This window comes from Python bivittatus, unplaced genomic scaffold (genome assembly GCF_059951505.1).
Source record: "Python bivittatus isolate LINGU-HERP-01145 unplaced genomic scaffold, Pbiv_v1 ctg000070_np1212, whole genome shotgun sequence".
NCBI classification, from domain to species: domain Eukaryota; kingdom Metazoa; phylum Chordata; class Lepidosauria; order Squamata; family Pythonidae; genus Python; species Python bivittatus.
In genome coordinates, this window is record NW_028277034.1 from 43412543 (window position 1) to 43429112 (window position 16570).

Consider the following 16570-nt stretch of genomic DNA (forward strand, 5'->3'; position numbering starts at 1 on the left):
TTTGGGTCCTCTCTTTCCATTCCCCCACTCCCCAAAATTTTGTAAGTGCCAAGGTTGGCAAACTCAGGAAATAGGAATCATTTGGGTTTCTTGAATGATCTTTATTGGTACTGGATAATATACAGAATTTTGAAAGTCTGCCAAACCAATTCTCCTGATCAACTTTTATGTAGTGTAATGTCTTCCTCACACCCAGTCCTACGAACTAAGGAATATTTTCTGTAACTCTCCTCGTTCCTCCTACGATGGTCATACTTCCTGCTCTGTGTTCCTTGGATTTGCTAGATATTCCATCACAGGGTGGTAGGTTGGAATAAGAGAAAATGACTGGCCTGAAATAACCCAGTGACCTTTCATGGCTGAGGTTGGATTAGAACTTGAGGCTCCCTGGTACCAGTCCAGCACCAGAACCACTAAACCATCCTGTCAGAAGTGCAAATAGTAATCACCTGAGTCAAAATACCAAGCAGATAGCCTAAACTGGCCAATTGAAAGCCTTGGTGGAATCATTTCTACCCTGTAACAGCCTAGAAAAGGCATTAGTGATTGTTACAAAGTATCACTTTGAAATACAGTATTTTCACCCAATTCATCTTCTCCCAAGTAACATTAGCCAACAAAATATCTACTTCTATGATGGAATGGTTTGGTGAAGGCCGCACTTGGGGAGATAAGCATTTCCTTAGCCCCCAGAATGAAGTGGGAAGGTGAAGAGGATGAGACTGGCACCTCCCTAAGGAATTTGCAGTGTTTGCTTGCTGGCTTGGGAAGTTTAGATTTAATCTGGTGAGATTCTGTCTTGTAGGTGGAAGCTAATAAATGCTATAGAACTATATCTGTACTATCTTGTGGAGTTCTTTGGGCTGAACCTGACATCAGTCTCACCAGACTGAATCTAAACTTCCCAAGAAACCTCACTTTCTAATCACTTTCAGAAATTGCTCATTAACTACTTCAAAGCCATTAGAGACCTTTGGAATGACAAGTTTGAAAATGCCAGGTGAGTCTGCCTTCAATCCTGAATGAAAGAAAATTTTAATCATAAGCTTAAGAATTTAAAGAATCTGAAAAAAACAGCAAAAAGCTAAATAAGATTTTGATCTTAGAAAGTTATAAATGGACTAAGAGTCCAGATAAAATTGGAATACTGAAACTTTTACAAAAAGATTTTGGAATTAGTTATAAAGTACAAACAGCTTCTTATGGGAAATAGATCCTGCTTTGGTTTTTATAAGACATAACATAGTTGAGCAATTTCAGGATTTCAAAAACTGGTCACTAGAGGAGACTAAAGATTTTAGGTAGACGAATGATATACAGGCTTGTAAGATGATGCAAAACAATATGACAACAAAAGTACTGAAGGAGACTTTTGAAGAATGGAATAAAAAAATAATAGCCACGATATCAACAGTGTGAGTAATGATGTCTGGTTCTATGGATAGACTATGTCTAAAAGATGTTATTGAAGAAATGACAGATGTAGAACAAATTTCAGGTGACAAGGTAAAGATGGTATTGAAAGTGGATTTACAGCTGACAGGCCAAGAGAATGACTTAGAAAAGGATGTTTTACTGGATCTACAAAAGAAAGTGGCTGAAGTTTTAAAATTTAAAAGGGAAATACAAATGACGAACCAATGACCTGGATAATTTTTTTTTACAAATGACTTGGTTAATTTTTTTCCCTATTGGATTGAAAAATTCTGTGTGATGGAACAAAGAAGAAATGAAGAGAAATCAAATCCCACAACAATAGTTGAATGAACTAAAGATTAAGACTGTTAGAAGTAAAAGGAAGGAATGTAAAGTTGATTTATTTGATCAAGATTAAAACAAAATATGTTGTTAATTCTGGCAACCCTTTATAGACTTACTGCTGACACCATGACTGAAAAGATGAAGTTTATGGTTTTTATATATAAGAGATGGGAGATGGGATAAGGAAATGTTTATAACCTTAGAGCGGGTGAAGAGTCCTAAATTTGTTTATACTTGTTGGGATGAGGTTGGATGTTACTTCTTTATATATTTCTTTTCTCTTTATTATGTTCTTACTTTTCTCCTTTTTTTCTCTTTCCTTTTCTTTGCACTTTTTACTCCTTCTCTCTATTCTTTTAAGTTTAGTTTGTATTATATTTTACTATTATAATCAAAATTCTCTCTCTCTCTCTCTCTCTCTCTCTCAAAAATATAAATAATTTTTCCCATTATCTTCTGAACTTTAGAAACCTCCATAATTTTGAGATTCTAGATCCAAAGACTTTACTAACATGTTTCTAGGTACTTCATTGTTTCTTGCAAAGTTAATTGTGTAAAACTAGCTATCTAAATGTTTCATCATCTACTATGAATTGATACAATCCTTAAACATCAGTTTTTAAAATACCACTCCAATACAATTACTCCTGATTTTAAATCTGTTCATTCCATATCCTCTATATCTGGTTCTTCCTTATAATTTCACACCAACTTAACTGTTAATTTTTCAGTCATAATATGAATGCTAACTGCTAACAGATTCTGATGGCGCCGTAATTAAACCCATTTAACTGTGATATGGAATTGCCGAGTGAAGTTATTAAAAAACAATTCATAGTCATCTTTTCCTTCCATTGTTAGCTAGCTGATGGCCATCTTTCAGTTGATGAAAATGCTTATATTTGGTGCCTGTTCTGTTCTCCCACTCTGAAATCATCTTTTGCCTTTCAGCTCCGTATCACTAAAACATGCTTTTCTTCTTTCTAAATAGGCCTCTGAATACTGTCCTGTCACTATTCTTGTGCTTTCTCAACCCCTTATTTAACAAACTATAATCTTCTTGATTGTTTTTATTAGGACTCATATGGGAACAAACTACCATTAGATCTCAGCTGAGGATAGTAATCCAACTTTTCTTTCTTCTGATACCTTTAGTGAAATAAAACTTACCTTATATTCTTGCTTTGTGTTCTTTAGTACATTCACATTCTTCACAGTATTTAAAATAGCGAATGAGCTGTTGTGTGCTTGTGAAACACCTGCCCAAGATCCTTGCATTTCCTTATCAGTGAAGTACATAGATATATGACTGTACAAACATCTACCAAAACAGAGGCATCAAAATAACTTTTTTCCCCAGTTTCCACCTGGAATTTAGCAACACAATCAACACAAGCCATTCCTATTTAGTATTCACATGTTGTGACTCCTAAAATAGTGTATGGCACCTTTTATTTCCCAAGTCTCAATAAAGCCAAATAAAGAGACTTGAGACGAGGCTTCTTTAAGATAACAGATGTATTTTGATCAAGACACAGCTGGGTGACCCCAATCAACACATTAACAAGAGATGTTGATGAAATCACACCTCACAAAACAAACATCAAAGGCTTTATAGACATGTAAATCTGTAATCAGATAGTACATCCCCTCATACCCATACAAGGGATTTTTGGGACGGTCTGAGCAAGTGAAAGGTGGTTCTTAGGAAGGTAAACTTAAATGTAACTTTTTCTTCTGGTTACCAAGGGAATGGCATACAAGATTTTTCTTTTCTGGAATGTAGGGCCCCACAACTGTTGCAAAAGCTTGGTACAACAAACAGCTTGCACTCAGCTAATTGCTTATTCGAAGACAATCGGGCATTCAGCAAAGAGATGGGGGGAAGAAACCAGTGCTCTTTACAAAGCAAAAGCAAGTTAACCCTTTAGAAATAAAATAGACAGGTATGGTTATACATTATGTGAAGCATATATATACTGTATATATATAAAATATAAAATTGTGTATATATATAGAATATAAAATTGTGTATCAAAATAATGCCCTTCAGTAGCACAGTCCCAAAGGCTCCATGAGAAATATTTGAAAATGAAAGCAAAGAAACATGGGCAATGTCTCTTGGGATCCCAGTAGACTAGACAAAGAGATAAGCAGACACAAAACGATACAAAGACAGTCATATATCAGGCAAGTGGATCCCTAGGGAAATGAAATTGGTTTGAGCATATTTCTTGGTGAAACCAATATGAGCCTTTCCTGAGGAAATAAGAGAGACCTGCATTCTCTGAAGTGACTGTTATTTGTAGCTTTTAGCTTTATATATCAGCAAGGCCGCAAGAGAAAAGAGAAGGACTTTCTGATCAACCTTATTCCCAATAATTCCCATTTTAAAAACTGGATCCAAGGTCTGTTTGATCTGTTAATATGAAATATTCCATGCCTTTATTTCAGTTTTTGCAAATAACATGTGCATCTTAGCTATACACTTAACAGAGACTGTATACACATATACTGCCACTTTGTAATTTTAGGTTGTTCAGATTCCTTTTGCAGTTACACAAATGCTTTAAAAATTTGATGGACAGTAAGCTTATTTAAAGCATTAGTAGCCCTACTTGCCCATGAGTTAAAAACCAATCTAACTGGGATTGCCTCTCTACTGTTGCAGAAACATTGACGGCCCATCTTTCATTAATGCAATGTGAAATATTATGACACCTGTCTGAAGAAATGTAGCATAACCCATGGACAAATAATTTCATATGGCTCTCCACAGGTGATTCCCGTTATTAGTTTCTCAAAGCAACCTCTACCATTACAGAACTTCTACTACAATGGTCCACTTTATAGTATACCCTGAAGGAAGGGCATGGAATTGGTTGAAAGACTGTTGCTCAGGGACAACTCATTCTGAGCATGCAAAAGATACCCCGTTCAGTCAGTGGCATCTGCAAACAGGGCTGAGAAAGAGCTATTGCTAATCAGTGAAAGTAATACTGATCTGCATGGCTTGATTCAGCATAAGACTACTTCCTTTGACACAGAGCAAAAGAAACCATTTATTAATTTTCTTTAGGAGTAAAATTTTACTAAAGGGCTATATTTTGATGTATTATCCCTCCTTTTTTGGGAGGGGAGGGAATATGCATTTTTTTCATGTACAGATGGTCAACCAGGAGAGAGCATAACAGACTCTGCATATCGATGATCTCATGTTCAGTACTTGGAATCTTCAGGTAAAAAGATCAGCTTGTAGGAAATGCTTCTACTTAAAACTCCAGAATTGTTGCACATTAGAGGGAAGAAAACAGTGCATTCTCAACTATAACAAAACTTACTTAAGAGCTTTGTAGCAACATTGAGTATAAATTGTTACATACACGCTGTTTCCAGTTATGGTCGTATGTTTTCTTTTTCACTATTGAACCCCTGGCATCAAATGAACTGAAATTGGTAGTTGCCAGTGGCCTTTCAGCACATGGACACAGGGTGAAGGAAAAGCAATTATTATGTAGGAACACAGTTTCTGTCCCAGTTTCTGGTGTGGTGGGATTGCAACATTGGTGACTAAGGCTTTGGGAGCTCAGCTGAGGGTTTTGTCACTAGTATGACCTCTGCTAGCTTAACTTCCACCTACACTGGCCTGCAACTTTCATACAGACATGACAAACACAGTCATTCATGTCAGGAAGAAGGCATGCCAAAATTAGGAGCAAATTGAAAGGGAATAAAAACTGTTCATTGGGATACCGAAGTTGATAATGACGACTCATGGACCCTAAACCTAAGCGTCAGGCGCTTGGTCAGTTGACTCACTCCAAAAGCAATTCCTTTCCTCAGGCACAAATCAGAGTTTTAACAAGGGATGTAAAGGGATAGCATTGCAACAATTTCAGCTACAAAACTATTTCCCATTTAGAATCAATTTTTCCCCTAGGGCATTATGGTAGAATCTTTTATTTTTTATAATGGCTTTTTTGTGAATTGTTTTTTTTAAACAATAGATAGCTTGCAGATATCTATTTACAAAACTATCTCCTGATTATTGGGATGTGACTTTTATGCTGTGTGTGATTCTATTAAGCCTCAAGAACACCAAATGGGGTGATATACAACCGTATCTCCCCCCGTTTTGCCAAGAACTTATAATAATGCTAGAAAATCAATTTCAGAGGAAGAAAGTTTGACCAACAGCACTTAACTTAAATCTTAGTTATCCATTTTAACCGTATTTCTGTAAAGTGGTAACAACTGGTACAAAACTGCTTGGAAAATTTAGAGCAATTGTAATTGGGGTGGCGTGTGTATGTGTTGCATTGAGCTCCTGTAAGAAAAGAAACCAATATGAAAATCTAAATAAATAAAACACACACACACAATAAATAAATAAATAAATAAATAAAACAAAAGCTAACACATCAGTAAGCATGTATTTTGTTAAGTAATTATGAGAAAAGGCATAGTAAGCCTATACTTTTAAATTTAGACTTCCCTCCTTAATCTTTATACAAGCTGGGAACTTATTTGGACTGAATGAAATTAAGTGGCCCAGGGTAATTCAGCAAACATTTTATACAGGTAGTCCTGCCCTTTGGAATGCTCCCCCAGGTGCTGGGATAATTAGCAAGAAGGAAATTGTTTGTATTTACATTCATTAGAGAGGAAGGGATTACAAGAGAGTAAGCAGGTGCACAACGGGGAATATATATCAAATGTAATGTGCTGGCACTGGAAGCCACAAGCGTGCTATGCAAACAGGCTGGTGTATTCCCTATTCTGGTGTTCTCAGCTAAATGCCCTCCCCCCACCATGAATCATAATGGAAAACAGGAAAGTAAATATAAACCAGAAACCAATAAAAAGAATTACATTTTAAAACATTACTTCAGAGTGAGAAGCTCATTGAAATATAATGGCATTTATTAAATTGGAGGTCAGAACTACCTCTGATAAACTGAATATACATGTAATCCTCTGTGTACTTGCACGCCACACTTCAGATAGCAAAAGAAAACAGACATCTGCAGAGCAGATAGGAAACCTAGTTCAGTCTCCTTCTGATGAATTTCCTCATCATATTAAATAACTGCCATTTATTTATTGGCTGATTTATATAATAGATTTATATCCTGTATTTACTTCAGGGGCTTAAAGCAGGGTAGGTGGCTTTCTCTTTACCAATGCTTTCCACAGCTCTGTGAAATAGGTTGCATGGGGAGAGAGTGCCTCAGAACTTCCATGGTTGAGAGAGAATGTTAATTGTACCACCATAATAATTACTCCACATTGGCTGTATCTTTTTCTCACTGGCTTCCTTTATTTTTTCTTTCAATTCTAATTGTCAGGCCTAGCCCAAAGAACTCCTGGAGACCATGCAGGTTCAATCAGCAAGGTTTATTTGCCAGCTCCTGTTTACAGAAATCTTCTCAGACTGACCAGCAGTTCCCAGGCACAAGTCTCTACTATCTTCTGGAATGTATAGGGATGCGCCAGCTTTCTCCGCTTATCTCCAGAGCGTTGCTCTGGAGACGAGAGCACCGTTTTCACCCCCCTTCCTCCATTCCAATCCATCACACTAATACTGTCATCTTCTGAGAGAATAAAGATCAGCATATCCTGTAATATTTGTTGGGAGTCCCTCCCCCATCTCCCCCCAAACTGGAGTCTTCCGTTCTTCACCTGTCTCTAGCTCTGAATGTGTATCCCATTCCTGCCCTATGCAATTTATGTGTGTGTGCACCTTTGAGACAGTAAATATTCAGTATATTCCTGGATGTACTGATCCTTGAATAAAGATTGAAAGGTTTCCCTCTTTTTGTCCTTCTGAGGCTGACAAAATACTGAACATTTTGACTGACAGTGGTATGCGATTTTCTAAAATAATTTAGACCTTTATTGAAAGATCAATCCTTTTTTAATATGCAAGTAAAAGAAGAAATGCACAAATTATCTAATGTAAAATAATGTACTAATGATCAATAGGGTTAAAAATAAAATCTACACCTTCTTGATCCTCAGCCTAAGAAGTCCCCTTTCATCCTCTGATCCTTAGAGAAAAATTCAACTCTCCTTTTATTACTTTGGATCTATTTATGATTTTCAGGTACTTAAGGGATGCACTCTTTTGTCCAGACAGCCCAATGCGTGTGCTTGACCAAATGCAAAATACACTGTAATACCTCTGCAGAGCAAAACAATAGCTTGTTCTCAAAACTAGTCCATCCTAGCTTAATGAAGTACATTCCACACAAATTGTTCTATCAAAAATACAAAAAGCTAGGTTGAAGCATATTTAAATAATCTAACCACACATTTTCCCAGTTTAGTTTACTAACTATCCTCTAAGCAGCTGAGTTGTGGAGATCTTGTGTTCCCACATTACACTACTGGATGAAGGCAAAGAATGTCAAAGAAAGATAACAGCGCAGTGAAAAGGTAGGTATCACTTTATTAGACTGATAACAGATTGCAAGCCCACTGGACGCTGTCTATCCCTTTGATGCATTTTGAGTAGCATCAGGTATCTTAAACACTTCACAGTTACCACTTTGTCTATTCTCATAAATTTAAGAGAACTTTTATCCAAAAACACAGAAATATACCTTAACAGGGAATCAGTAAATTAAATAAACAAAAATCTCTTAATTAATATGACAGTTAAAAGGAAGCAAGCAAATGCACAATGGTCTAGGATGTTTAAAAAAAAAAAACTTAATGGTCTATTTGTGGAGGGGAAAAAGTGGAAAAACAAAAGCTTTTGTTCTGCCATATCTTAAAGGCCAGCAAAGTTTGGAGAAAATTTCTAAAACATCATGGTCACTACTAAGAAGGCCTTAATGAAAAGCTATCATAGTTAAAAGAAAACAAATATGAAGAGCTTGAATGCTCTCTCCCCTTCTTCTGCAGTTAAAATAACCATTTAACAAAACAGAATTCGTTAAGGTTAATTTTTTATTATGTGAACAATCTGATATAAAACATTACAGTACTTCAAATGAAAACAAGCCAAGAGACAACAAATATGGGCATTTCAAATAAGGCACATGTAAAAAAACCACACATCCAGTGAAATAGACAGATTCTATATATATATATTTGGAGGTAGAAATAATTACAAAAATATGCAACAATTTTAAGCATTAGCAGTTCTGTTAAAACTAGGGTCCCTATTAAAAACTGCCTTGGTAAGATAGTTCAGATGGCATTTTATGCACTACATTTTTGTGGCAGCTGTACATTTTTAATTTGAGTACCAGTAGTGGGAAAATGCTATGCCATGACCAATACAACAAGAATTCTTTAAAAAGCTATAAATGTTCATACAAATGTATTTAATAACAAAAAGTTATTGAAGCACCACGTTTTTTTCCCTCAAATAAAAAAAAATCTACATCACTTTTCTTTATATTAGTATTAGAGACCTAATGATGTTTTTAATAGTGTTGCTATATCTGCTGGAATGGCTCCTTCTTCTCCTGTAGAATTAAAGGAATATGTCAGATTTTCATGCTCAAAGAGCATTTTATTCAACTTAATAGTTACAATGAATGCAATTAAAATATTCTTTAAAACCTTGCTAACTGAACATGAGAAAATTATCCCAATGGAATATTTTAATTTTAAAACAATGGAATACAAAATTTGCTTGGACATTGATTTGCAAATTGCTGGTGCAATTTAATTTATGTTTCCAAATGAGTCTCTAGGTTTTGCACAATAGTTATTATACTGATAAATCATGTTAATATGTTTGAATTAGCTGTGATCCATTATGGTAACTGGCATAGGTTATGATAAACTGGAACCCAGGTTCTTGTGCAAGTGTTTGAGCAAGCCCAAAAGCCAAAGCTAGTATTCCAAAAGTTATTTGGGGCACATTAAATGACTGTGCATAGTCAATGGTAATTTTTACTCTGATATATGCCTTTGCGTCCTGCTGTACAAATTGTTTTCAGAGTCTATTAAATAGTTCAGTAGGAGGCATGGCAATGAGATCTATGAGAAAGAACTACTGTAACTTGGATTATAAAACATTTGTATGATTCTTTGCATTGTAAATTGACAGATGAGAGCAAAACTGGATTTTGATCAGAGTAGAGCATCTTAGTCAAAACCTTCTATACTTGATCAAAAAAAGAAAGACATTTGCTAAGAAATTGTATAAAACTTAAAAAACAGTAAATGCTACATTCTAGCTTTTCAGCTCAGGTTAAATGTCTTTTTTTTCTTAAAAAAAAAGTATAGATACTGGAACAAACAATTTTATCTACCCAATATAGGACTCCATATTCTGAATATAAAATGCAATGTACATCTGGCTGACCTTAGATAGATTTCACAAGTTTGAACATTTATTCTAAATAATCATATGATATGTTGTTTGATTATGCTAATGCATTTCTTCATACATTCGTTTTAGGAGACATTTTTTCAGAATATTTTTTTAAAGTACCTAAGTAGGGGAAATTATAGGAACTTCACCAGATACCAGGTTTTAGTAGCCATTGTAACAGTGGTTTGTACTGAAAAATAGTTAAATTAATTTTTGCTTGAACTGCAGTTTCTGCATGACTTAATTTTTTTTTTACAAAAGCAACAGTAGATCTGACAATATGCTTATTATTTCCACACTCCTTTAGTTTTATAAATACTATTTTTTTTTCTACCTCACATAATCATGGACCCTACATTTTTAGCACATTCAAAAGGATCCTGCAAGAACTCACCTGTATCTGCTGCTGTCATGTCTTGCTCTAATTTTAACTTCTGCTGACTGATTTTGAGCATGGATTCCTCTATGGTCCCTTTACTTATAAGCCTGATAACTTTCACTTCTCTAAACAAAATAAAACAAAACAAAACAAAACAAAACCACATCAAATATTTATTCATATAATTATGTAAAACAGTATTTGTAGTTTAATTGCAAGTGTATTATTTTCCATTTGGCATAGTTTTATAGAAAACAAAGCTTGTTTATTTTTTCACAAATGTATCAATGACTCATTTCACTCACGCACAAACACACAAAGTGACAGCAGCAACTGGGGATTAGAACTGTGATGTATGCATGTATCATACATGCAGTCACATCTCATGTGCATGTACCATACATGAAGAATATTAGAAAAAAATTGCAAAGCAATTTTAATATTGGCAATTCCTACATTTGCATATGAATCAGTAATTTTTTTTCACCAAATAAGGAGTCATTTTAACCAGGACCCTAAAGTCTGCCTTTGTATCTGTTCTTGTGTTGGTGCTATCTCCATAATTTCAATGAAGTGAAACTTTAGTCTGGTCTCAAACAGTAAAGCAGTGACAACAACAAAAACAACAAGACGTTGTAGTGGCTGACACTAGAAATATAAAATCAATTCAACTTATTTAAGTGAGATGCATGAGTGTTGTTGCTGGGCAAAAGTGTGAAGATAACATGGATGTATGGACAGATTACTTCTTGTGACTGGTCAGTGTTAAAAAAGGAGGGAGAGAGAATGAACATTGGAGAACTGTTTAAAGTTTTATCTCCTGCCAAGGTATCCATGCCAGCATACCAAATTTGCCATAATAAAACCAGCACTTTATAAAGTTGTGAAAGTTGTTTCATCAATCCATACCTAGTTTGTCCAACTCTGTGGCATCTGTCTTCAGCCTGTTTGTCATTGTAAGGATTGCAGTCAATATCATGGAGAATGACCACGTTGGCTGAGGTCAAATTAATCCCAAGTCCCCCAGCTTTAGTTGAAAGCAAGAAAACAAATATACCCATATCTGAATTGAATTCATCTATCAGATGTATCCTATTAAAAAAGAAATAAAAAGCAAAGTATTCATCAGCGTGCAACCTTTTAAAAATTTTTTGTCCCCTACAAGTTGGTCATACTATATAGGTTGGTGCACACACCTGCTCATTTGTTGAATATAGCATCAAGGCATATACAAAGGAAATCTCATACAGTAGATACGTTCTTACCTATCAGAGATCTGTGTCTTTCCATCCAGTCTAAGATAGCGATGTTGCTCATGTTTCAAGAGAACTTCTAAGATGTCCAGCATCATGGTAAATTGGCTAAACAAGACAACTCTGTCACCCTAACGGACAAAGGAGCATAGTTAATTTAAGGAAAAACTCCTGCTTACATCAGAAAGATACGTACACAAATATAAAAAGTTGGTTTAGGCTTATAGGCTGATTTTATAATTAAGCAATGCACTTGAAAGCCAGGATTCAAACATCTGAGGAGTTCCAACATGCATATTAAGCTGAGAGCCAAAATAGACTAATTTATTGTTTTCAAGAGGACAAAAGAGCCCATGTGATGTCACTTGATCATGAAATGAACAGTGTATCTGTCTTTGTTGGTTGTAATCTATGTATATGCAGTGGCTAATAAGAATTATTTACTACAGAGTTCTAATTTGTTAGGGCACAAGCAAAACTCTATGGGATAAAACCATAATATGCTGCTCATAAAGCACAGGAACAGTCTAATACCTTAGGATCAAGTTATTTTATTGTAGTTTAAGTAGTAGAAAAATATGAACCGATAGAAATACCAAACTTAAGCCTAGTTCCATATTTTCTAAACAAGATTTTATGTTTCCATCCTGGGAGTACTCGGTAGCTAATTACTACTAATTACTTGAACAGATATTTCCATTTTTGCCACATACGCATGCTATCTTTTCTTTGTAAGAATGATGCATCTACTTTCTCTTTAAAACTCTGGAGTTTGGTCTATGGAACTCCCCATCATGTTATTTTGTAAAGAGCTCAGAAAGAATTTATTACTTATAAATTCTCAAACATTATAAATATACTCTATTATCATACAGAAACTCAGAAGCAATTCCTATGGCACTGACATGGGTTTGACACTGCTGTGAGAGACAAATAATTAAACAAAATTAAAATGTTTACTACAGGAATAAAAACACCTAGTTCCTAACCTTCAATAGATTCTTTCCCAGTAAAGTAAGTTCTCAGTAGCCTTTTCTGAAATTAGATTGCCTTCATCTCCACTTTTGAAGTATACACTGTACAACACCTAACTGCTTTTGGGTTCAAAAACAATCTAGTTGTTTTAAGGACTGCTTACTGAAGCTCCTTTGATTAGACCTCTATCTGAAGCTTTCAAATCCTGGCCTCTGCTTTCTGCTTGAAACCACCCCACTAACTCAAATTATGATTTCCTTTTCTCCCCAGCCACTAAAACCAGTATTTAAGTCTTCTCCCAAAAGGTTCTCAGAGATTAGAAAACTAGCTTCTGCCTTAGCTCTGAACCTCATTTTCTTTGGCCATCAGTTCTATAACCAACAATTAGCTGTCTCCAAATTATCTCCATTTTATTTATATTTATTTTTAATGGCATGAGAAGCCTCTCTGTCCTAAATAAGGCAGGTGTAACTGGCCTATTTGGTTACATTATAAAGTTTGTAATATAAACTCACTTAGGGGTTAATCACATTACACCCTTCCCCATATATACTATTTTTCACACAAACATTTGAGGAACCTACCTGGTGAAGAGTCCCTATGCACATGTTACACTACCCATGGGTAAATTGTGAGCAGGCAGGAATTTTAGCCATGGTTAATGACAAACCTAGATAAAGGGTATTGAGAGGGGAGATGAGTTCATAATCCTACAAGCAACTGCTGACCTTTAGCCCTGGCTAATGTTATACCTATGAAAACAAAGGACCTTACTGTCAGGAATTTGAGGAGAGCTTCCCACATTTTAGCTCAATATGCCTATGGTTTTCTAAAAGGGGTTTCTGTCAGTACAGTTTGCAACTGAAATCAGTTCATCAATTCACAAAGTGAGTATACTGAAAGGTATCAGTATGCAGGGCAAACCTTTTCTCTAAAGTCCGATAAAATGCGTGCAAGCGTCCTAAATTTTCCAGAATCCAAAATTAGATCCATTTCAAGTTTGAAATCCTGAATATTTGCATACTGTTTACAAAGCAAATGCAGTTCATAATCAGTCATCACACACATATCTTCAAAAATAAGATCAGGGTTTGCTTCACAGTGTGTAGGCTCCTAAAACAACAAAAAATCTTAGTTATTTAAAAATGACTAATATTAACATGCAATATACACCTACTGTCCTGTAATTTATTTTATTCCATAGTCCCATTTATAATAAAACTGTACAAACTGAAATGTAGCTTACAGTAGCACAGTTAACTTTTTCAGAATTATTTGGAATTCAATTAACATTTTTTTAAAAAATTGCCAATTACATTTCAGGGAGGATTTTCATTGGGATTACTGATGAGAAGGGAAAGGCTGAGACAACTTTCTGTTATACTATAATTTAATACGAAAATCAAAATATAAACATCTCAGCACAACTGCAAGCCATGCAGTGAAAGTACTATGCGTGGTGAATGCATCCTTGAGATAGGAGGAAGTTCCACTGTCCCTTAAGGGGGCAGTGGCCCACCCCCTCTTCAAGAAGTCATCCCTAGACCTGACCACTTTAGGTAACTTTCACACTGTCTCCAACCTCACCCTTTTACAGAAGGTTGTTGAGGCGGTGGTTGCCTTGCAACTTCAGAAGGCCCTGGATGAAGTGGATTACAGGTAGACCTTGCTTAATGACTGCCCTGTTTAGCGACTGTTCAAAGTCATGATGGCGCTGAAAAAGTGAGTTTATGACCAGTCCTTGCACTTACGACCATCGCAACCCTCCCGTGGTCATGCAATTGAGATTAGGGCACTTCACAACCAGCAGGCATTTACAACTGTCACAGCATCCTGCGATCACCATTTGCGTGCTTCATAGCTGGCTTCCAACAAGCAGTCAATAGAGAAGCTGGCAAAATTGCAAGTTGTGATCACATGTCTTGCTTAATGACCATGGGTGATTCACTTAATGACCGCAGTGGAAGTGAGGTCATAAGTCCAACATGGTCACATGATGTCTCGCTTAATGACCATGTTGCTTAGTGACAGAGTTGCTGGTTCCAACTGTGTTCGTTAAGCAAGGACTACCTGTATCTTGACCCCTTCAAGTCAGGTTTCAGGTCAAGGTATGGGACTGAAATCACATTGGGTTCACTTGTGGATGACCTCTGGAGGAAGGGGGTGGGGGTAGTGCATCCATCCTTGCTGTCCATGATCTCTCTCAATAGCTTTCAATATAATCAACGATGGTATCCTTCTGGACCAGCTCTGGGGGTCAGAAATTGGGGGTATAGTGTTATGCTGGTTCTCCTCCTTTCTCTGGGGATGGTTCCAGTCGCTCTTGATGGAGGAGAAAAGTCTGCCCCACAGCCTCTCTTATGTTGAGTGTCTCAGGGCTCAACCCTCTCCAGTCTTGTTTTACATCTACACAAAGCTGCTGGGTGAGGTTATTCAAGGGTATCATCAATAGTCATCGATACTCAGCTGTGTATCTCTGCCATGGCCTGGTCAAGTGATGCTGTGGAGGCTCTGTTTCAGTGTCTGGAAGTGGTGGGGGTCTGGATGGGGATGAACAGGCTTCACCTCAATTCTAGTAAGATGGAGTGGCTTTGGGTGTTAGGGCTTACAGAAAGCCCATGCTACTGGTGAATGATGTGTTTGGCAGCCACATTATTTTAATCAACTGGGAGTGGTGTTTTAATTTTTCTTAAATATACATTGTATTTATATTATAGTTTAATTTCTGTTAGCTGCACAGAGTCGCATTGGTAAGATTGGTGCCCATATAAAGTGAAATAAATAAATGCATGCATGCATGCATAACCTTCTGAATTTCTCTTGATCATGCCAGGAAAGACATTATCACCAGTGTCTGCCTACTGCACTAAAGCCAGGTTTATAATTGTGAGCACATGACAAATGTATCTTGTGTGATCTTTTTCCAGTTCCTTATCCACTCATACCTTTGGGCAGATTAGAAAACCAGAACACTTTTATTTTATCATTTAAAACCATTTTCCATTCTAGAAACTATTCCCAATCATTTTTGATTGTTAATGTTTGGTTTTGAAATTAGATTAATTCATCTAAAAATATAAAATTACTCATGGCAAGAGAGCCAGATTGGTGTAGTGGTTAAGGCACCAGGCTGGAAATTGGGAAATGTGAATTCTAGTCCTGCTTTAGGCATGAAGCTAGCTGGTGATCTTGGGCCAGTCCTTCTCTCTCAGCCCTAGGAAGAGGCAATGGCAAAGCCCTTCTGAAATCTTGCCAAGAAAATCGCAGGGACTTGTTCAGGTAGTCACCAGGAGTCAACAGTGACTTGAAGGCACAAACAAACAAAAAACAAAGCCTAACCACCACACAAACATGTACCTCAAAAAAAAAAAAAAAAGACAACCACACACACACATATACACACCTCATGACAAAACTAAAAAGCATCAAGAGGATTTATTTAATTCTGATTCTTACCTTGAGCATGAGTTTTGACATAACTTTAAGTTTTTCAGAGGTATAATATTGACGGTGTAAGAGAGGATGATTAGCCATTTTTCTTAGCTGCATCATGACATTGCCCATTTCGGAATTTTTTTCTGTGAACAGAAATAATGTATGAGGAAACATATTCACATGCTTCAAGTACATTCAATAAAAAGTTCTTTTTTTACAGATATGATCAGAAAAACATCAGAGCTCAGTGTTTTTGTTTCTGTACTACAGAAGAGAAATAACTGAGAAGTATTTATATACATTCATACCTTGACTATCAATAGATTTCTTAAGGCAGCTAAAAAGATCTTGGTATAGTCGTTCCTGTTTCTCAGACATTTCGCACCACTCAACAATATCTTTTTTGGGAGGTAGTTGTTTCAGCACCTGGCA

General features: G+C 36.2%; 1 protein-coding gene across 3 annotated transcripts in view; it reads right to left on the minus strand.

Annotated features, from left to right (window-relative positions):
- Positions 1-8204: 8204 nt before the first annotated feature.
- The window catches only part of SMARCAD1 (SNF2 related chromatin remodeling ATPase with DExD box 1), a 46245-nt gene continuing 37879 nt past the window's right edge, over positions 8205-16570 (minus strand). For all 3 annotated transcript variants that reach the window (XM_015890455.3, XM_007441305.4, XM_007441306.4), the window contains exons 18-24: positions 16447-16564; positions 16160-16281; positions 13628-13816; positions 11741-11859; positions 11385-11567; positions 10491-10600; positions 8205-9239 (exon numbers count right to left, since the gene is read on the minus strand). In XM_015890455.3, the coding sequence (XP_015745941.1) occupies positions 9178-9239; positions 10491-10600; positions 11385-11567; positions 11741-11859; positions 13628-13816; positions 16160-16281; positions 16447-16564 (903 nt within the window). In that variant the 3' untranslated portion in view covers positions 8205-9177. The remainder of the gene's footprint in view (positions 9240-10490; positions 10601-11384; positions 11568-11740; positions 11860-13627; positions 13817-16159; positions 16282-16446; positions 16565-16570) is intronic.